Here is an 18,703-nt window from a genome sequence, read left to right as displayed (position 1 = left end):
CGTTTCTTAGTATCAGTGCTGAGTATTTTATTATAGAAATTACTGTGCACGCTTTAAACGGGTGATTTATTACGTAACTCCTTCGTTGCTAATCGCCTTATCGTAATATGACATTATTAGTTTGCTGGTGGCAAAAAATATGGAAAATTACTTCGTTTATCAGACAAAGAACAATAATAATAATGTTCTAATAAAAAGATAAGAAGAAGTTTCCTCTATCTCCTTTATATTGTGATTTCAATCGGATGTTTGTTTGGATCCAGAATAATGGATCAATCATTTGTTTGCTTTCGAACTGAATGAATATATTGTTATTATTATCCAAATATATAAGAAAACCCATCCTTTAAGTGATTGAATAGGCTTAAGATAAAAAAATTATTATTGGTATTATTATATGGTTTAAGATATATAGGTATTAATATTTCGTCTTTATGCAATATTTTTCGTCTGGCTTGAGGCCACACTTTAGCCATGAATCACAGACATAGGAATTAATATTCATATGTCTATGCCATGAATACATTCTTGCCGTGAAACAATATAAAAATTTTAACGGTTATTTAAAAAGTGAAGTAACAACACTGGCGTAGATTTTTCCACAACCTCTAAATTAAATGTCACTTCGTGTAATTATAGTTCCTACCCATCCATATTACTATTTTCCTTCCAAGAACTCTGTCTCTTTGCTTTCCTTAATAAAACCCTCCACACAACATCCCCAAAGATGACAAATGCCACGAAGTAAAGCTTTTTCCCCAGGGCCTCCTGTGTGAAGTTAACGTAAAAACTGAACTATTTTTTTGGAGACAGTACAATTCTTAGCTTCGTCCTTATAAAAAAAAAATTACGGTACAAGAGAAAATCGAGAATCATTATAATAGATTATTCCAGAATGTATACAGGGATAAATCGATGCATTAAAATCCTTAAAAAAGACTTGCCAAACAGTATCCCAAAATATGACATAGCCCCTGAGAGAAAATAATTCCTCTGTTGTGAGGCCTTAATGTTTTAAAAAAATGGAGGATTTCCCGTCTCCAGAGAGCTATCAGGGGAGACTCCATCCCTGGCAGTAATGATCGTATAGTCTGCGCCATGGAATAGAGAATGAGATATTTAGTAATTGGAAAGCATCCAATGCGGTGGCTGCATTAATGTATGTTTTATTTAGTCAATGGGTGGCGTAGAGTGAAAGAGTGCATTCGTACCTCCAGGAACATCTCCGTGGCGCTGCAGTATCTCGGTAGGCGGAATAGTTGGCGATAAGCATTATTGTGAACGAGACTTTTAGCCTTTTTCGTTGGGATGCAGCGCAATCTACCCATAGGTCCAAGTCTACAAGTATAAGTATACAACGCTATGCAGAATGCATTGAATAGTATTCTTTTGACTTTTGTACTGCAAAAGTGAACAGGCTAAAAAATCCTACATCATGCCTACTTGCTCTAACAGATATCGCTCTTCTTTGTCATTCCATATCCTCGATATCTTTCAAATTGACCGTTTTGAAACAATTGATATTTATGATTCCCAATATTTGTAAAAAGAAAAATTCGAAAAGATGTATATTTTTCTGCAAAATAACAAATTGCGAATGAATGGCAAACGTGCCGCCTGGTTTATCAAGAAAGTTCAACAAATAAATAATAATCTTTCTAAAGAAACCGCTGTGAGCAGTATGTGCGATTGGCAACAAAATGACCATCCATATCGTTTAGTTCAAAATTGTCTACGTTAAAGATAACATGATTTTATAAATAAAAAACAATGTTAGTATAATTGTATAAAATTTAGAACTAGCTGGCGTTGCTCGGGGCTATGAATGGTTTGTATTAAATAAAATTGTTGATGTTATTAATTTAACCTTTCGGGCTAATTTGTTCGCTTTTGGGAACAACTAAAAAGGTTCCACAGAAATCGTTGTTTCCTTAACATTTTAGTTAGAAATATGATCTAAACGGTATTAAAAAGAAAAAACGCCACGGTTTATTTTCAAATCTAGAAGTTTACCACAGAAGAATTTAAATGTGAGCAAAAAAGTGAGATGAGAATAATGTTTGAATTTTTTTTTTGTCATCAATAATATTAGTTACAAGAAACGTAAAATGAGATAAAAATAATAATAATTAATAATTTATAATAATAATAATTTAATAGTTGTTTTTATGTTTTCAAAAATTTTTAATATTTCAAAAAAATATAAGTTTATTTTTAATAGTAAAATATGAGAGCGTATTTCATCACCTATCGAAAAAAGTTTTTGATTTTGGATACGTTCAGAAATATTCCATTTATTTGGATTTTATTGCAAAGCCGAAATACTCCGTTCACCTGACAGAATATGGCTAGTGTACCTGAAAACTCGTGCTATTTTAGGGTGGAAATAATATTATTCTAAAGAATTGAAGGTTTTGTCGTGCCGTGTCTTTCTCTGGCGTCCAGGACTTCCACCGTTCACTACTGTATACCACATTGTTACTATTAAAACACTAAATTATATCGACTTTTATTCGACTTGTATCTCATTTCGGTGCCGAGATAATGCGTTAATTCTTCATCGGGCATCCCCGACTTCTTCTACTTACACTCTTACACTCCTGGCACTAATAAGAACAAACTATTACATTTTCAGCGAAATCGGTCTAGTAGTTTAGAGTCTATAGAGGACAAACCAACAAACAAACATTCATTTATACATATATAGAAAATAACCGATAATATTATTAGAATCAGCCAACGTCATTGCTTACCTTTCATGCTTGCCAGCATTTCATAATGGGGGTTAAAATATCACTCGATGTTTCGTCAGCAATCTTTCCAAAGCAATATCTGTTCAAGATAACACCAGAAAATACGTCATCTTGATTTGGGTGCACAAACTATGAGACCTGCAGTTTTACAGATAATTTGCATTGCACCATTTTGTTAACTCGCATGCAGACATGGGTTCAAAATTTAGGCAAAATACACACTGAAAATATACTGGTTTTTTGTAAGTATGTCTGTAATAAGCCCGAGTTGTATTGCTAATAAATAAGCAATATTGTCAAAATATCTTTATTAGCTCAAAGATCTCAAAGTTTTTGCGATTCTACAATATCTTTGAAATTAGTGTAAGAGCTCACCAATAGATGGCTTTAGATATTCATCTATTAAGATACCAATAGATGGCTTTAGATATTCATCTATTAAGATACCAATAGATGGCTTTAGATATTCATCTATTAAGATACCAATAGATGTCTTTAGATATTAATCTATTAAGATACTAATAGATGGCTTTAGACATTCATCTATTAAGATACCAAAAGATGGCTTTAGATATTCATTTATTAAGATACCAATAGATGACTTTAGATATTCATCTACTAAGATACCAATAGATGGCTTTAGATATTCATCTACTAAGATACCAATAGATGGCTTTAGATATTCATCTACTAAGATACCAATAGATGGCTTTAGATATTCATCTATTAAGATACCAATAGATGGCTTTAGATATTCATCTATTAAGATACCAATAGATGGCTATAGATATTCATCTATTAAGATACCAATAGATGGCTTTAGATATTCATCTACTAAGATACCAATAGATGGCTTTAGATATTCATCTATTAAGATACCAATAGATGGCTTTAGATATTCATCTATTAAGATACCAATAGATGGCTTTAGATATTCATCTATTAAGATACCAATAGATGGCTTTAGATATTCATCTATTAAGATACCAATAGATGGCTTTAGATATTCATCTATTAAGATACCAATAGATGGCTTTAGATATTCATCTATTAAAATACCCATAGATGGCGTATCTCTGAATAGTATAAAATAAAGTCGCTATCTTGTCTCCTAAATTACGCACTGGGTTTTGATGGGGTTTTTCACTATTATTTAGAAAATTTCTTCCGGAAGGTATACATATACACGGTGTCCGGAAAGTCGTAGTACAAGCGGGAAACTGGAGAATCTACACCTTGAGCATTTTCAAAAAAAAAAAACCAAATAAAATATTTTTCGGCTATTTTAGGGTTAAAGTTTTTTCTGGTGTTAAGGGTTGAATAACAGATGTTTTAACCCTGCAGAGCAGAAATATTTTATGATTACACCGGGTTAAATGAAGGGCGATTTCAAAATAATACTTCAAATCCGAGTTTCTTCATTTGTTTTACTTTCAAATAGTTTTAATTAGTTGGGTACCTTGATCTTCAGTAATAATTTATAAGAATTTGATTAAAAAAAAAAAAAAAAAAAAATCAACTTCAAACTCGATTTACTCGATAACGAAAGCTCAAATAAAAAAAATATACTACAAAATCGACTCCAAATGTGATGTAAATTCACCAGTTTCCCGCTTGTACTACGAGTTTCCGGACACCCTGTATTATACGTGCACTATACTTTTACAAAAAGTAAAGAAAAGTCGATGATTTATAATAAAGTCGGTTAAAGTATATTTTGAACACTACATTGCTAACGCTGTCTAAAACTTATGAGATACATCAAAATAATGTGCCATCGCACATTATTGAATGGTAAAAAAGACTACAGAAAAGTGCATTGTGATATATGTCTATCTCCTAAGGATAACCCCCAGTAACGCCGGGTACGCGTTAGCTATTAATAAATAACATAGGAACCTCAAGGTCGGGTCCACAATATTCCAACCGTCTGCTAATTGATATTAAAAACCATTGTCAATCAATCACATTAAAAGTCAAGGTGTTTTGCTGAGCAGGAGTTTTATTTAATAGGAGAGTATGAGGAATCCGGAGGTACAACAGATTCTTAGCACACCTCCACCCATCTGAAACATGCACCTCTTTTTAGGACGTCATCAGATCAGTTTTTCAACATTTAAATGGAGACGTGTGTACTATCTTACAGCAGAAAACATGTTTTACTACCACAGTTTTTATGATGTAATTCATAACAAAAATAATGTGAACATAAGTAATAACCAAAATTTCTGATAGGTAATAATTATTAACTGAAAGCTTTTAAAAATACGTTTGAAAATAACTTACTTCCTTATACTTACAGTTTTCAAATGAGTACCTACTTAGCAATAATTGATATTATTTTTCTTACCTACATTATAATCTGTTATGTTGCTTCTTAACCCGTAGCATACGCGAGCCACCGTCCAGAAGATTCCCGTTGAGTGTGCGCGCTAATTGCAGCTTCCGACGTTAGCTTTATCGCCTGGATAAAATTAGGATTTATCAATATTTTTATACTAAACGTATGTAAAATTAGGATGGATTTGAATAGCCTATATAAATATTTGACTAAGCAAATTAAATGTATAAAACCATTCAATTTAATTTATAAAGAAATAATAAATAACGGAGGATCGATTGATCGAAATTGATATAATAGGTAAATAAATCGTGTATATTTCCAGTTTTTTTTTTCTTTTTTTGTATTGCAAGAAAACACTTACCTTAGACACTTGTCTAAAAATGTATGTTTTATTATTAAAATTATTACATATTACACTCTGAACCTTGCAAACACTTGCGGCACTCACAAAAAAGACTGACCTCTTGAATAAATCACTCGAAAAGATTTTTTTTCTAAAACTCTGGTGGTATGAATTTGAAACAAAATGGTGCTCTGTTTCACTGGCCATATCTCTGAACCAATCATAATTTAGAAGGAAAGTCCTATTTTCGACCAATCAAAGAAATGTGTTATTTCTTACCTATACCTCGAATTCGGGGGGCGCGCAAGTAACGGAGCAAAATTTAAAATTAGGATTCAAGGGGTGCGCACGCTACGGGTTAAATGTTTGTATCCGTCTGTAAAACCAAACCTTTCTACTCAACAAAAAGTTAAGGCCGATTTTTTGGTGTGCCTACTTAATATTTAATTACTATGCACATTGATCATTTAGTTATATTTTGCAGTGGCGTACAAAATTCTATAAATACGTTGAAAATTTTTTAGGTAAATTGCTGAAAAAATTATGGATTTTCCAAATTTCATAATTTTTTTCTGTCAATGTTGTTCTATCCACAGAAATTGAATCAACGAAATTTTTCCCTTCAATAAAAGTTTCTTCCGCATGTCAATACATTTTTCACACTTTTTACACGTTTCCTTCCCATAATATACAAAAATAAACCAAGGTACCTATACCTATCTAGCACCGTCACTTAGCGCACTGATGAAACTACTCCAATTATGTGAAGATTTTGCAAAAAATCATAACCTTGTATATAATACGTCCAAATAAATAGTTATGGTTTTCAAATGCGAAAACCATAAACATGCTAACGCCTTCAGTATGGCTAGATGGAAGGAAAATGGATGTTAGTCGTAGCGTCAAATACCTAGGACATATTATCACAGACGACCTGAAAGACATCGAGGATATAGAAAGGCAAAGAAGAGCGATATCCGTTAGAGCAGGTATGCTGTCAAGGCGTTTTTATCTCTGCAGTACAAACGTGAAAAAGATACTTTTCAATGCATTTTGCACTTCGCTGTGTACGTCAGAACTGTGGGTGGATTACACTTCATCCCAATGGTATAAGATAAAAGTTGCTTACAATAATGCATATCGCCAACTATTCTGCCTGCTGAGATACTGCAGCGCCACGGAAATGTTCCTGGAGGGACGAGTACACTCTTTCAGAGCGCTTCTCCGCCATCACATGGGAAGCTCATGGCGCAGACTACGCCAATCTAGTAACAAAATCATCGCGTCCATGGTTGCCTGGATGGAGTCCCCTCTGATGGCCCTCTGGAGACGGGAGATGTACAAATATCCCCATAAACGGCTGTTCACGCTCATTTTTGTGTTTATATTTTATCTTTTTTCACTTAAATTCCGCTTTTTTGTGCCTGTCGGAATCACCTATGTTTTTACCAACCTTATTATTATTTTTATTAGTTATTATGTATACCTATTATTTCAAATGTGGAATGTATTGCATTGCATTACCCCTGCATACATTCTGGAATAAATTCTTATAATTATTATACTAAATACCTACTGTCGCTGATTTTGTTCATCGTTTTTTTTCGAAACAATTCTGTGTTGAAATCGTCCTTTTTATGGCTTGAAATTTTTAGACGCAACAACTTAAATACTGAGACAGTAGTTCTAGTAGTGAGTGGTTTGAATCTTTTTGATATTTTTAATTTTTTGCGATTTAAATTCCTTGTTACCGATTTACATTCCTTGGTACCGATTTACATTCCTTGTTACCGATTTACATTCCTTGTTATCGATTTACATTCCTTGTTACCGATTCACATTCCTTGTTACCAATTTACATTCCTTGTTACCAATTTACATTAATTTGGGATTTAATGATTTTTTGCATTAACTCCCCAGGGGATCATGAACAAAATAATTTCTCTCAAGGCCTATGTCATCTTCGAGGATGTTATGTAAAGGTTCGTTATAAGGAAAGGAAGTAGAGGAAGTTCTGGGAAGTAAAACTTTATGAGTAGTGGTTAGGAATCTGCGGATCAGTGAGTCCAGAAGTGACAAGCATATATAGATAATATCCTCCCGCTGTCGTAGGCAGGAAAACACACTCTCCGATTTTTCTTCATAAATTTATTCGCTGAGTTAAAAGTAATGGTCTAATATCCCTTAGTCTGTCGGTACTTCTATACCTATTACCTTTACTATAATCCTAGTTCCAATAATCCTCTAAGTTCTATTTTCCCTTAATCTATATCATTCGATGTTTTGTCAGCAATCTTATTTCACTACCTACTATTTCTCACCGACTACTCTAGATTCTCGGGGTAACTGCTCATTTTAAACTGAAAATACAAATTATGATATAAACATTAAGAAAGTTGACCTTCGTGTGAGCATTTTCTCCCGCGCTTTGCCTGGCGTGTAAAACTAAATAAAATAAACATATAAAAGGGACACGAGATAACGGTAGAAATATATTTACATTGTATCCTAGAAATGCATTTGCAAATTTATATGTTTATGATGGGTCAATTGGTGTTGCCTTGGTCAAAAGCATCCTTGCAATTATTACACCCCCAGTGAGCCATAAAGTCGGCCACTTTCTTTAGAGCTGAATGCAATCAACTTTTGGGAGATTTTAAAAATTGACTAATAATAACCAAGGTATTCGGAAAGTAGTTACTTAAGACTATTGGTCAATGCTAACGAACCAAATCTTAAACATATATTTTACAATGAGAAATAATATTTAATCAGAATTTGTGACATCGTTGAAGGAAATGGTGTTTATAAAATATTAGGCTGTTAGATAAATTATTTTATTTGGGATTTTACTTGTTTGCAGATGTGACGACCATTGATGTATTATATTTAGATGATATGTGAAGCGAAAGATTAGGTTCCACTTTTTTACCTCCAACTGACCTCCAACGCTCCTAACGTTCTAACTAAAACTATCGATACCGGTCTACGCGCACCGCTTATCGCGTTCTAATAGAGAAACATGTTTCGACGAGATATTATTCCGGAATAGCGCCTCTAATTGTATAGCTCTCTGGGGATTACGGACTCTGTCAAAAAATGCAATGTACGCCACTGCTCTTGAGGTAGGATTAGTAAAAAAAAAGTTTTACCATCATGATAAACCTTTATGTGACTGATTACATAGGTCTTCTGCGTTTTCAATCGTGTATTTGAATTCTGCAGTGACACATTGACCAGAATATTTGATAATATCTACATTCCATTCAAGGATTATAACTTTTCAGCGGGTACTCATCGTCCACATCATAGAATGTACGTAAGACGTGCCTAGTAGGCGTGTTTGATAATCAAAATATTTGCCTAATCGAGGCTTAAATTTCCAATGCAAAACCATGTTTACGAAATTCAAATGGAATGGAGATCTGCGATTCCAAAATCAATGTCGATGGCTAAATGGAACATTTATTTCCATTCAAATTTGTATGAAAGGCACTTCTAGTGTTATTATTTATTCTATGGTCCACTTGCAAATCCATCAGTTCCTGAAAGGTTAACAATACGCAATACTCTGTGATCCCTAGCCAAAAAAGTTAATCCCATCGTTATTTTTTTTTTATTTACTAATTAATTTACAATATTCAGTAGTATATAAAAGAATTAAATGTAATATTTTTCAAATCATTTAAGAACCCTCATTTCCTCAGTAGCAATACCTTACAGCGAAATGTTTTAGTAGTTTCGTCAAAAAATATCACTGGATTTTCAAAGGATATCAAAAAAATTGTACAGGTGAGAGATCGCTATTCGATTTACAAAGTTCTTAAAAAGATATTCAGTAACTATTATTTTTCGTAATATGCTGTTGTACCATTTACTATTACTATTACAGTAACTATTACGGTACAATAACTCCTTTTTTATTGCACGCAACAAAAAATGTACAATAGATACATTTTGTTGTATTATTTCACTCAGTCCCTGTGTTAGGGGGGGGGGGGTGAAGTTTACTGATTGAAATTAATATATAATAATTATTGTTTATAAAGTATACAATTCATATTTAGATATAAATATTTTGTTTTTAGTTGTTTTTGGTTTCGGTTTTAAGTTGTCAGGGAGAAGGTTGAAGATTTTAGGAGCTAGGTAGATGAATTATCTTTGTTCTGGTGTAGTTTAGGTACATTGTTCACGAGCACGACTGCAGATCGCTAAAGTACAAAAAATACTATATAGAATAAGTTTTAGATGTATTGTAAAGTATCATTAATGTAATAGAAATACGTTGTTAAAAGTTTTATACTAGATATAAAAATTTATTTTTTATCAAATAAAAACAGTTCACGTCGAATAAAATGAGAACACTTATGATGAGTTGTTTCACAGAATGAGAACAATTCATCAAATTTAAAATTTCGTTCATTTTCGGGTTCTGTGAAAGTTGCTTGACATAACTCAAATAATAACAGAACTTGAAAAATCTTTCACAGTACTAAAAATTAACTTTGAAATTTGAAAATTTGTTAAAATTCTCTGACCATCCTAAGTCGTTGTGAACTGTTTTCTTCTCATTAGCGACGTTCAGTCAAGCTCGAGAGCGATGATAAGTTACCGAAATTATCGATAACTTATCGATAGTGTGATCGTGTTGTGAGTATTTTTTTGTTGTGACTAGATAATCTATTCTGTGAAACTTATTAAAATTACCAAAGTTTTAAATTTTAGGCATTAATTAGCATAACGCATAATCGCATGATCCACGACGGTCAAAATGCGTGCGATTATTGATTTGTTTAACGAAGATAGCCAAAGTCAAAAACATATATCTGACCTGTAATCGATCAGAGTGAGGATTTGCATAATTCTCATTCGATTGACGTTGGACTTAATTCATACTTATTATTAAACGGCCAGACTGAGTTGTTAATCACGGGAGTTCAAAGGAGAGTCAAATTACTTATACTGCAAATAAACACGTAACACAAAATAACCTTGAGTAGGTACCTCGGTACCTGCACCACTTTAACAAAACAAAAAAAAACATTATAGAGTTTTAAAAAAATCTGAAATTTTTAACTGTGAAAAACAACACGTTGTTTACTTTTTTCGGAATAATTCGTTAATTTAAAAAATCCTTCTTGGTGTTAACTGTAAATAAATAAATTTATTTTTAAATGGAATATCATGTTAACATTAATTCAATTACCTCGTTGTGACGAAATTCTCAATATAATTCTATCAACTAACTAATGTTTTATGTGTGGTTAACATTACATAAATGATTGTGGAATATATTTTCATCAATATAAAAGTTATCTACGTTGCACATGTTTAATCTCCATGGATACATAAATAGCTTGCATAATTAACATTATTTTTGCTGTCAAAAATAATCTATAAAACTGGATTAATTAAATACTTTCAGATATTTTATTTAATATCTGCGGAAAAGATATGAGTATTTGTAAATATTTAGGTGTGTATACCGTTATGTCAAGTAATATCTAATTAATTGTGAGAGATATATCGTGTTACAACACGTGAACAGGTCATGAAATTATAAAAGTTTTATTGTTTTGTTTTTTGTTTTTGTTGAATCATAATTGCTAAATTAACATGATCTTAAAAACGCATTACGTGATCAATGTTACTATTCTATGATGAGATGTGAGGGTACAGTGTTAACATGTAATTTTTTTTAAATGAAGGTGGTTTTAAAATAAACAAAGCTTATCTTAAGGCCCCGTAGTAAGCCTTCAAATATGGTTTTGAAGAGAGATAATATTTAAGACGCTATCAATAACAACGCTTACGTAGATGGCGATAAGGTTTAAATTCCCGCTTAACACCATCCGCCTGTTTTGATTTATGCAAGAAAAAAACATGGCCAAAAAGTGCGAAGTGCCTTTTATTTTATTTTGTGGATGTTCAGGCATAAATTTTATAAATAACTTAATTTTCCACATTATACAATAAAATCATAACCGAAAATGAGTTCGTAAGTATGAGATTTTTAATTTTAAAGCAGTTTTCATAGGCCTTATACATTATTTTTTTCTGGGCTTATAAAAAGACTTATCTAAAAATACTCGATTAAGGTCAAGATGTATTCTACTCGCAGTATTTAATTAAAGCATCTGAAACATTTCTAGGCGACCAAATTTTCAAACCAAAAACACATGATTTTGCATTACTACGTATGGCATCACCGAAAACGGTGAAAATGTTTAATAAAACACGACTTGTTTGAAATATACCAAATATCTCGACAAATACTTTAGTTGCATTTAAAGATACAATGTGAATTTTTTCATGCCTATAACATATTAAATGACGGAACAAAAAGTATTTTTATTCATTTTCGGAACTTACTTATCTGGGGAATTTCTTATAATCAACGTTTCGGCATAACCAATGTATAGATATTATCTTAAAAAATAACTATTTTTTTTGGAACTTAAAAACTTAAAAGAGTTAACGGGAAACTTGTTATAAATTGGGAGAAATTTGGTATGCGGGACTTAACAACTTGCATTTCTCCAACCATCGACATGAAATAAATTAAATATTCTGTCTCTCATTATTAATTTCCCACAATACGTCATATTACGTGCGTTTTCACATGTCCAAAAATTCACTACTCATATTCTCCTTTGTCGATTGAAAATTAAATATTCCTGAACGGAATATATAGTTAAGGTTTAGGTCAGGGTATCTAGCACGGTCGATCGATAAAGGATTTATCGATAACGTATCGTTATCGTACAAACAACAGTTCACGTCGAATAAATTACGAACACTTTCGATGTGAACTGTTTTTTGTTCAAATATTGAAGACAATATTAGTGATTTCTAAACGAAAATCTGAAACAGAAAAATCAGAAAAGGAAACGGTCACATCTGGGACACGAACCCAGGACCCTTGTCTTTCCGTGACAGTGCTCTACCAACTGAGCTAATGGGACCCTATTCCCCTCGGTCACTTTTAACTGTATCATACTTCGAATAAGAACTACTAACGTTGTCTTCATTTTTTCACCGCACATTTTTATTGGCAACTATCTTTATGTATGATCGCAAGATTCAACCCGAACTAAATGCAATCCAGACAGCGTCTATTTAGATAAACCTATCTTATTTTTTATTTTTAATGTGCGACATCTGTTGACTTTTCTGCAAGTCTAGAATGAATATTTATTTTTCGGAATAACTTTATTGAGTAAAACCTCAAATTGTAATATTTAAATATTGAAGACAATATTAGTGATTTCTAAACGAAAATCTGAAACAGAAAAATCAGAAAAGGAAACGGTCACATCTGGGACACGAAATTGTTCATTAAAGATCTGCTGTCAAGCTCGGGATCGATGACAAGTTACCGACACTATCGTTAAAACCTTTATCGATCGACTGTGCTAGATCTGCAGAATTTGTGATTTACGAATTACCAGTTCTCAATTACAAGAAGTTGTGAAGTTACGATACATTAAAAGTTTTGAAATTTTATTATCACACTTTCTTTATCACGTTCGTTCAAGCATTAAAATTAAAGGTCAAGCTGACACGCGCTAAAGATAACAAAATATTTAAATTAAAAACTTATTTAACGTGTTATTTATCTCCATGTTTGAAATTTAAAATTCAAGCTGATAATTTGATAATTAAAAAAAATGTAAAAGATACGCTTCCGAACGGCATAGATATAACACAGTTGTCCATGTATCTAGCACCGTCGATCGATAAAAGTTTAATAGTTAATATCGGTAACTTGTCATCATTCCCGAGCATGACTGCAGATCGCCAACGAACAAACAACATTTAATAACGAATTAGTTCTTAATTTAGTTAACGTAAACTGTTGTTTGTACATTAGAGATCTGTATTCGTGCTCGTGAACGATGAAAAGTTATCGACAGTATCGATAAATCCTTTATCGATCGATTTTGATAGATACGCAGGTGGATACAATGTACCAACTTTACTGGCGGAGGAGGTGAAAAGGTCAAAGTCTCTTGTGAATAACGCAAAGGAGTAGATCTGTAACAGACCTGGTGAATATTACATCTACATAATATGAATGAATTGAATTTTTCACAGACGGCAACAATTTCATATTTTAAAAATACGACCTTGGTGATATTATAGAAATGTCCATCGTTATAATTTATTTGATTATACTACCGAGTAGATATTTTACTGACAGGTTTAATGTCACATTACCATAATGCGAACGAGTAGACCTGTTACAGGCAAGGTCAATGTCACACTTTCGCGTAACGCACAAGAAGTTACAGGCAAGGTCAATGTCACACTTCCGCGTAACGCACAAGAAGTTACAGCCATATTATTCTGGTTTCCGAAATTCACTTCTACCGGTTTCCCGAACTCGAATATTGCAATTCATTATTTACATCTTTACAACACTAATTTATTCGAAATTTATTATAAATTTAAGATTAATGGGACGTATCTACAAAACAAAACTACACATTAAAAACATATAAAATCACACTGGCTAAATCTATCACATGGCGAGAAAATTACAGAAAATCATTTTTATTGCTTTCACTGTTCACTTCCCTTTAGTATTTTTGACACAGTATCCCAGTATTTCAAATGCGCTATACACATCTCAATTTAAATTTTCCGTAAAAACAAATACTGTTTTAGAAACTAGATAAAATTATCTAATCGGTGTATGCATTTAAAATAAACATTAGTATTTCTAAATAATAAAATTTTAATATCAAACATGAAAAATATTCTCAAAAATATTAACCTCACCACATTATGATTTAATTTTTTACTCCAATCATACAAAAATTGAGAGAACTCGATATTTCTAAAACGGTTCCATGATAACTCAACACAGTGACAATTCAACACACCTTTAAAAAGTGATATAAAGTCATTAGAAACGATGAAATTTTTTTTTTTGTTTCAACACTTTCCATGACTTTATATAACTTTTTAAAGATGTGATGAATTATCATGTTGATAATTTATCCGGTCACCTTCGAAAACATATTCGTTTTGTTTGGGGAAGTTGTAAGAAAACTATAACTTCACTTTTTTTCGTTCATATAATAAATTTTTTAAAGTTACATAAAATAAATATTTAGAGATTGTTACCATGGCGGCGCGAAATATGAATTATTAAGGATTTTATTAATGGCATCCAGTGTAAAGATTTGAACAAACTGGAAAGAATTAGTATTTGCTTTCTAACTTCAAAAAAATTACGTATTTTCGCTTAATAAAAAATAAAATAAAAATAATTTTATACAATATGGACGCGCGGTCATATATGGACCTAAAACGCTCGAGAAGTTAATATCATATTGTCTATTTTTTTGTTGACATTTTGTTTTCATAATTACTAAAATACACAGATAATTAATGGAACTTATCTGTATCATTTTTCCATGTACTCATCTTATAAATAAACGTTTCATTTCCAAACAAAATTAAACGAATAAAACTAACTGCCATCAATTGGTTGTCTGTGACATCTGGGAACATTTTGTTTTAGTTCCTTATTCCTACGGGAGAACCCAAAATGTTTTTTAACTTTCCTGGATGTTTTCCATGATTATTGAAAACTGATTGATTATGATGTGGGTTTGAAATAAATATGTCAATTATTGCAAAGTAATCCATGGATTATTTGTATATCCGTATAACTGTGACCCATTATATCTAAACATCATCCTCAACCTCAACCAAAGGGTTAGAGAAACTTTAATATTTGTGGTTTAATCCGAAGAACATAAACAAGTTTACTAAAATATCGATGTCAAATTAAATAACAAGACGGTATTTAATTATTTTCTTATTGGTAGGTACATCATTTTAACATCTTTCCGATTCATTCTCAAGCCAAACAACCCCTCGGGTCTAGATAAAATAATATGTCATCATTCAATTGCAAATAGATTCGCTGTTTTTTTTTAAGTTTCCCAAAATGAAATACTGTTTTTGATAGCAGAAGAAAGACTGTCACATTTTGATTTTAAAAACAGACTTGTAAACAAATGCAATAAAAAATTAAAACAAACATAGCTAAAAATTATTGTCACTTAAATTTTTGCTCGTTTAATACAGGAGTTTAAACTTTAATTCCTGAATATATGCGTAGTAAATAATGTAGATGTCATTTTGCTGTTCGATGATTTTTTTCAATTAAAAACAAAAAACATTTTTTCCATCCCACGTCGCAGGTGAGTAGTTGGGTATTTCCTAGTGGGTCACGTGACGCATTCCGTCTGGTTCCAGCAGCACGGTAACATGGGAGAGAGAGCGCTTATCACGTGATCCTGTCGCGACGTGTGACAGAAACACATATTTTTGTTTGTTTTCAATTGAAAAAATACCATCGGAAAATTGATATCTGTCAGTATTTAAACATAGCAGGCACATCTGCCCTGATGATGGACACTGTAAAGAAGGAGTTAGCACAACACGGCATAATACCCCAAAAATAAATCGATATTACATTTTTATACTTTTGGACGTGAAAATTTCAAATCATACCTCAAATACCTACTAAATTATTTTTGCTATCGTGTAGCTTTATTGACAGTCCAGAGATAATTATTCGTAATTTAATTATATTGTCTTTGCTCATAAAAAACGAAAGTATTTGTTATTTGAAATATTTTTTTCTTTTAAATTCCTTCATCTTTGACAGATTTCAATTTTATCAGAATCGGTATGTTCTCACTTGAAACATGAGAAAATTGATCGCGTGACGAAGCTTCAAAAGACGTAGTTTAATAATTCCTATTACCTACATACCATTTACGTTTTTTGGGTAATTTAGAAAAAGTAACTAGTAATCGAGATACCTACTTCTATCATGTCTGCGCTTTATTATTACTGACCCTTTCAATATATTCTGACAAATATATTACCTTCATATATTACACATCTAAGTATTTATTTACCAGGGGCTGCCTGTGGCTTTCCAGTGAGGAGTGGTAAGATTTAAAAAATTTACTTTCTAGATGTTTTTGTGGCTGATTTTTTTTTGTTTGTGAATCTCTAAATACAGAGTTTTCCAATAAGAGGTGTTATTTTGATATTCAATCGTAAAACATCAATGGTTTCATTGCTTGTGTGGTACGTAGCGCCGTCTTGTTGAAAGTAAACGTTGTCCAGATCGATACCATCCAATTCCGGCCATAAAAAATTCTCGATAGGGCAATCCATTCACCGTAACTGTTGCTCCAGCCTCATTTTCGAAAAAGTAAGGGCCAATGACTCCGCTGGACCATAAACCGCACCAAACAGTCACACGTTGAGGATAGAGAGGCTTTTCAACAATAACTCTTGGGTTTTCCGAGCCCCAGATGCGACAATTTTGCTTGTTGACGAAGCCACCGAGGTGGAAATGGGCCTCATCACTCAAGATGATTTGCATTTCATTCACTCAAGTGAATTTTAATAATTTCCATTTTTATTAATGGCGTAGTTTCTACTTGTCAAATGTCAAAAAATGACAACTTCAAAAGTAACATCTGCTGAAACAGCGGGCTATTCAAAATAACACCTCTTATTGGAAAACCCTGTAGTATAAAACAAAGTCACGAGTAACAAATCCGTTTCTGTCTGTTTGTACGCTTAGTTCTTCTAAACTATGCAACGGAGTTTGAGAGGGTTTTCACTATGATTTAGAGAATTTCTTCCGGAGGGTTTATATATGAATATATAATACATGGATATTATATTTATTGAAAGTAGATAAAAGTCGAGCAACTCCGGGTAAACGTCAGCTAGTCTTGTATAATTCCGCTGCATGCTGCAGGCTCTTTTGAAAAACAACACTTGATTTGAAGTTCTCTATCTAATGTTTACAAGTATTTAAGTCGGGAGTTTAAGTCGCACATGCACTGAATAGATTTTTAGGGTGTTATTTCTGGTTATTTTAATAATTTACGCGTATTTCCTAACCTGAGAACTAAACCTTAATTGAAAAAAAATGGAAATTCGACATTTTCGAATTCGGATTTTTTTATAATTCGGGATTCTTTTAGTTTTGCTTGTCTCGAATACAAAATATTTTCCCAATTAGTATAAAAGCTACATTATTTTGTATTACATTTGATAACTCAATAAACACATAATAGTAGTATTTTTTATCTGGTAAGCACATTTGCAGCCCTATTCCACATATTTCTGTAGAATATTTTTATCTGGTAAGCACATTTGCAGCCCTATTCTACATATTTCTGTAGAATATTTTTATCTGGTAAGCACATTTGCAGCCCTATTCTACATATTTCTGTAGAATATTTTTATCCGGTAAGCACATTTGCAGCCCTATACTACATATTTATCTGGTAAGCACATTTGCAGCCCTATTCTACATATTTCTCATGAGCAAATATTTATGTTTTAATTTAATAATGAATTGATACGATAATCTATTCCCACTTATTTCTAGTATTTAACACAATCCTAAAAAAAGCACTCAAACAATCAAAATTCTCGAAGTTTTCAATGCTTTCATGTGAAATCAATTTGTTAACGGAATAAATATGGTGGCTTATTTTTATTTCAATAACAGTATAAAACTACGAGTCCTTTGGTATTTCCAGTAATTTCTATGTCATGAGTTATTGAACAAACCTTTTGTTGCAGATTTTTACAAAATGGCTCCTGGAATGCTAGCCGGCGAACAGGTTATTTTAGCTGAGACTACCATTGTCCACAATCATCATTCTAAGGACAAGGACGTATTACAGGCGATCAACCGCAAGCCTAAATACAATGAGGACAAACACACACCTAAACCACAACAAACAAAATACGAGTAAGACTAACTTGAAATAATTTATGAATGACTAATACCTAATAATATTGAGACAATTATTGTCCAATGCAGATTATAACTATCATAAACAGTATTAATTAACTCAAAGCCTATATTTGCATGCTTTATGTAACCATAAGTGATCAGCTCAGAAGCTTCCTTGAAGCAAAAGATAAATAAATTGGCCTATCAGAAACGCGGCATATTGTAAGTCTGGTAAGTGCATTCTCTTGTTTAATTTTGCAGCCACATCTGTTTTTCAACCCCCGTATACCAGAAAAACTCTCCGATCGTCTAACTGCAATATTTAGAATGCAAACGACAATTTTAATGGCGATCCAAAGAAATAGCATCGTCCGTTGAGCAACGCTACACTTGGTCTCAATCTCTTAGTCCAGGTCTCTTCGCTCAATTGGGTCTTGCAAATGTGTCTCTACGAAACTCAAGAT

The 18,703-nt window shown here is 32.3% G+C and overlaps 1 protein-coding gene across 1 annotated transcript in view; it reads left to right on the top strand.

The window, feature by feature from the left end:
- The window catches only part of LOC149420832 (acyl-CoA Delta-9 desaturase-like), a 55,147-nt gene that overhangs the window by 27,835 nt on the left and 8,609 nt on the right, over positions 1–18,703 (top strand). The window contains exon 2 of the mRNA XM_089635573.1: positions 18,083–18,254. Within this exon, the coding sequence (XP_089491699.1) occupies positions 18,094–18,254 (161 nt within the window). The 5' untranslated portion in view covers positions 18,083–18,093. The remainder of the gene's footprint in view (positions 1–18,082; positions 18,255–18,703) is intronic.

Source organism: Hesperophylax consimilis, chromosome 9, assembly GCF_061612785.1.
Source record: "Hesperophylax consimilis isolate HC1 chromosome 9, BYU_Hcon_1.0, whole genome shotgun sequence".
In the NCBI taxonomy this organism is placed as follows: domain Eukaryota; kingdom Metazoa; phylum Arthropoda; class Insecta; order Trichoptera; family Limnephilidae; genus Hesperophylax; species Hesperophylax consimilis.
Note: the sequence above shows the minus strand (reverse complement) of the source record. Positions and strands in the feature narration are given on the sequence as shown.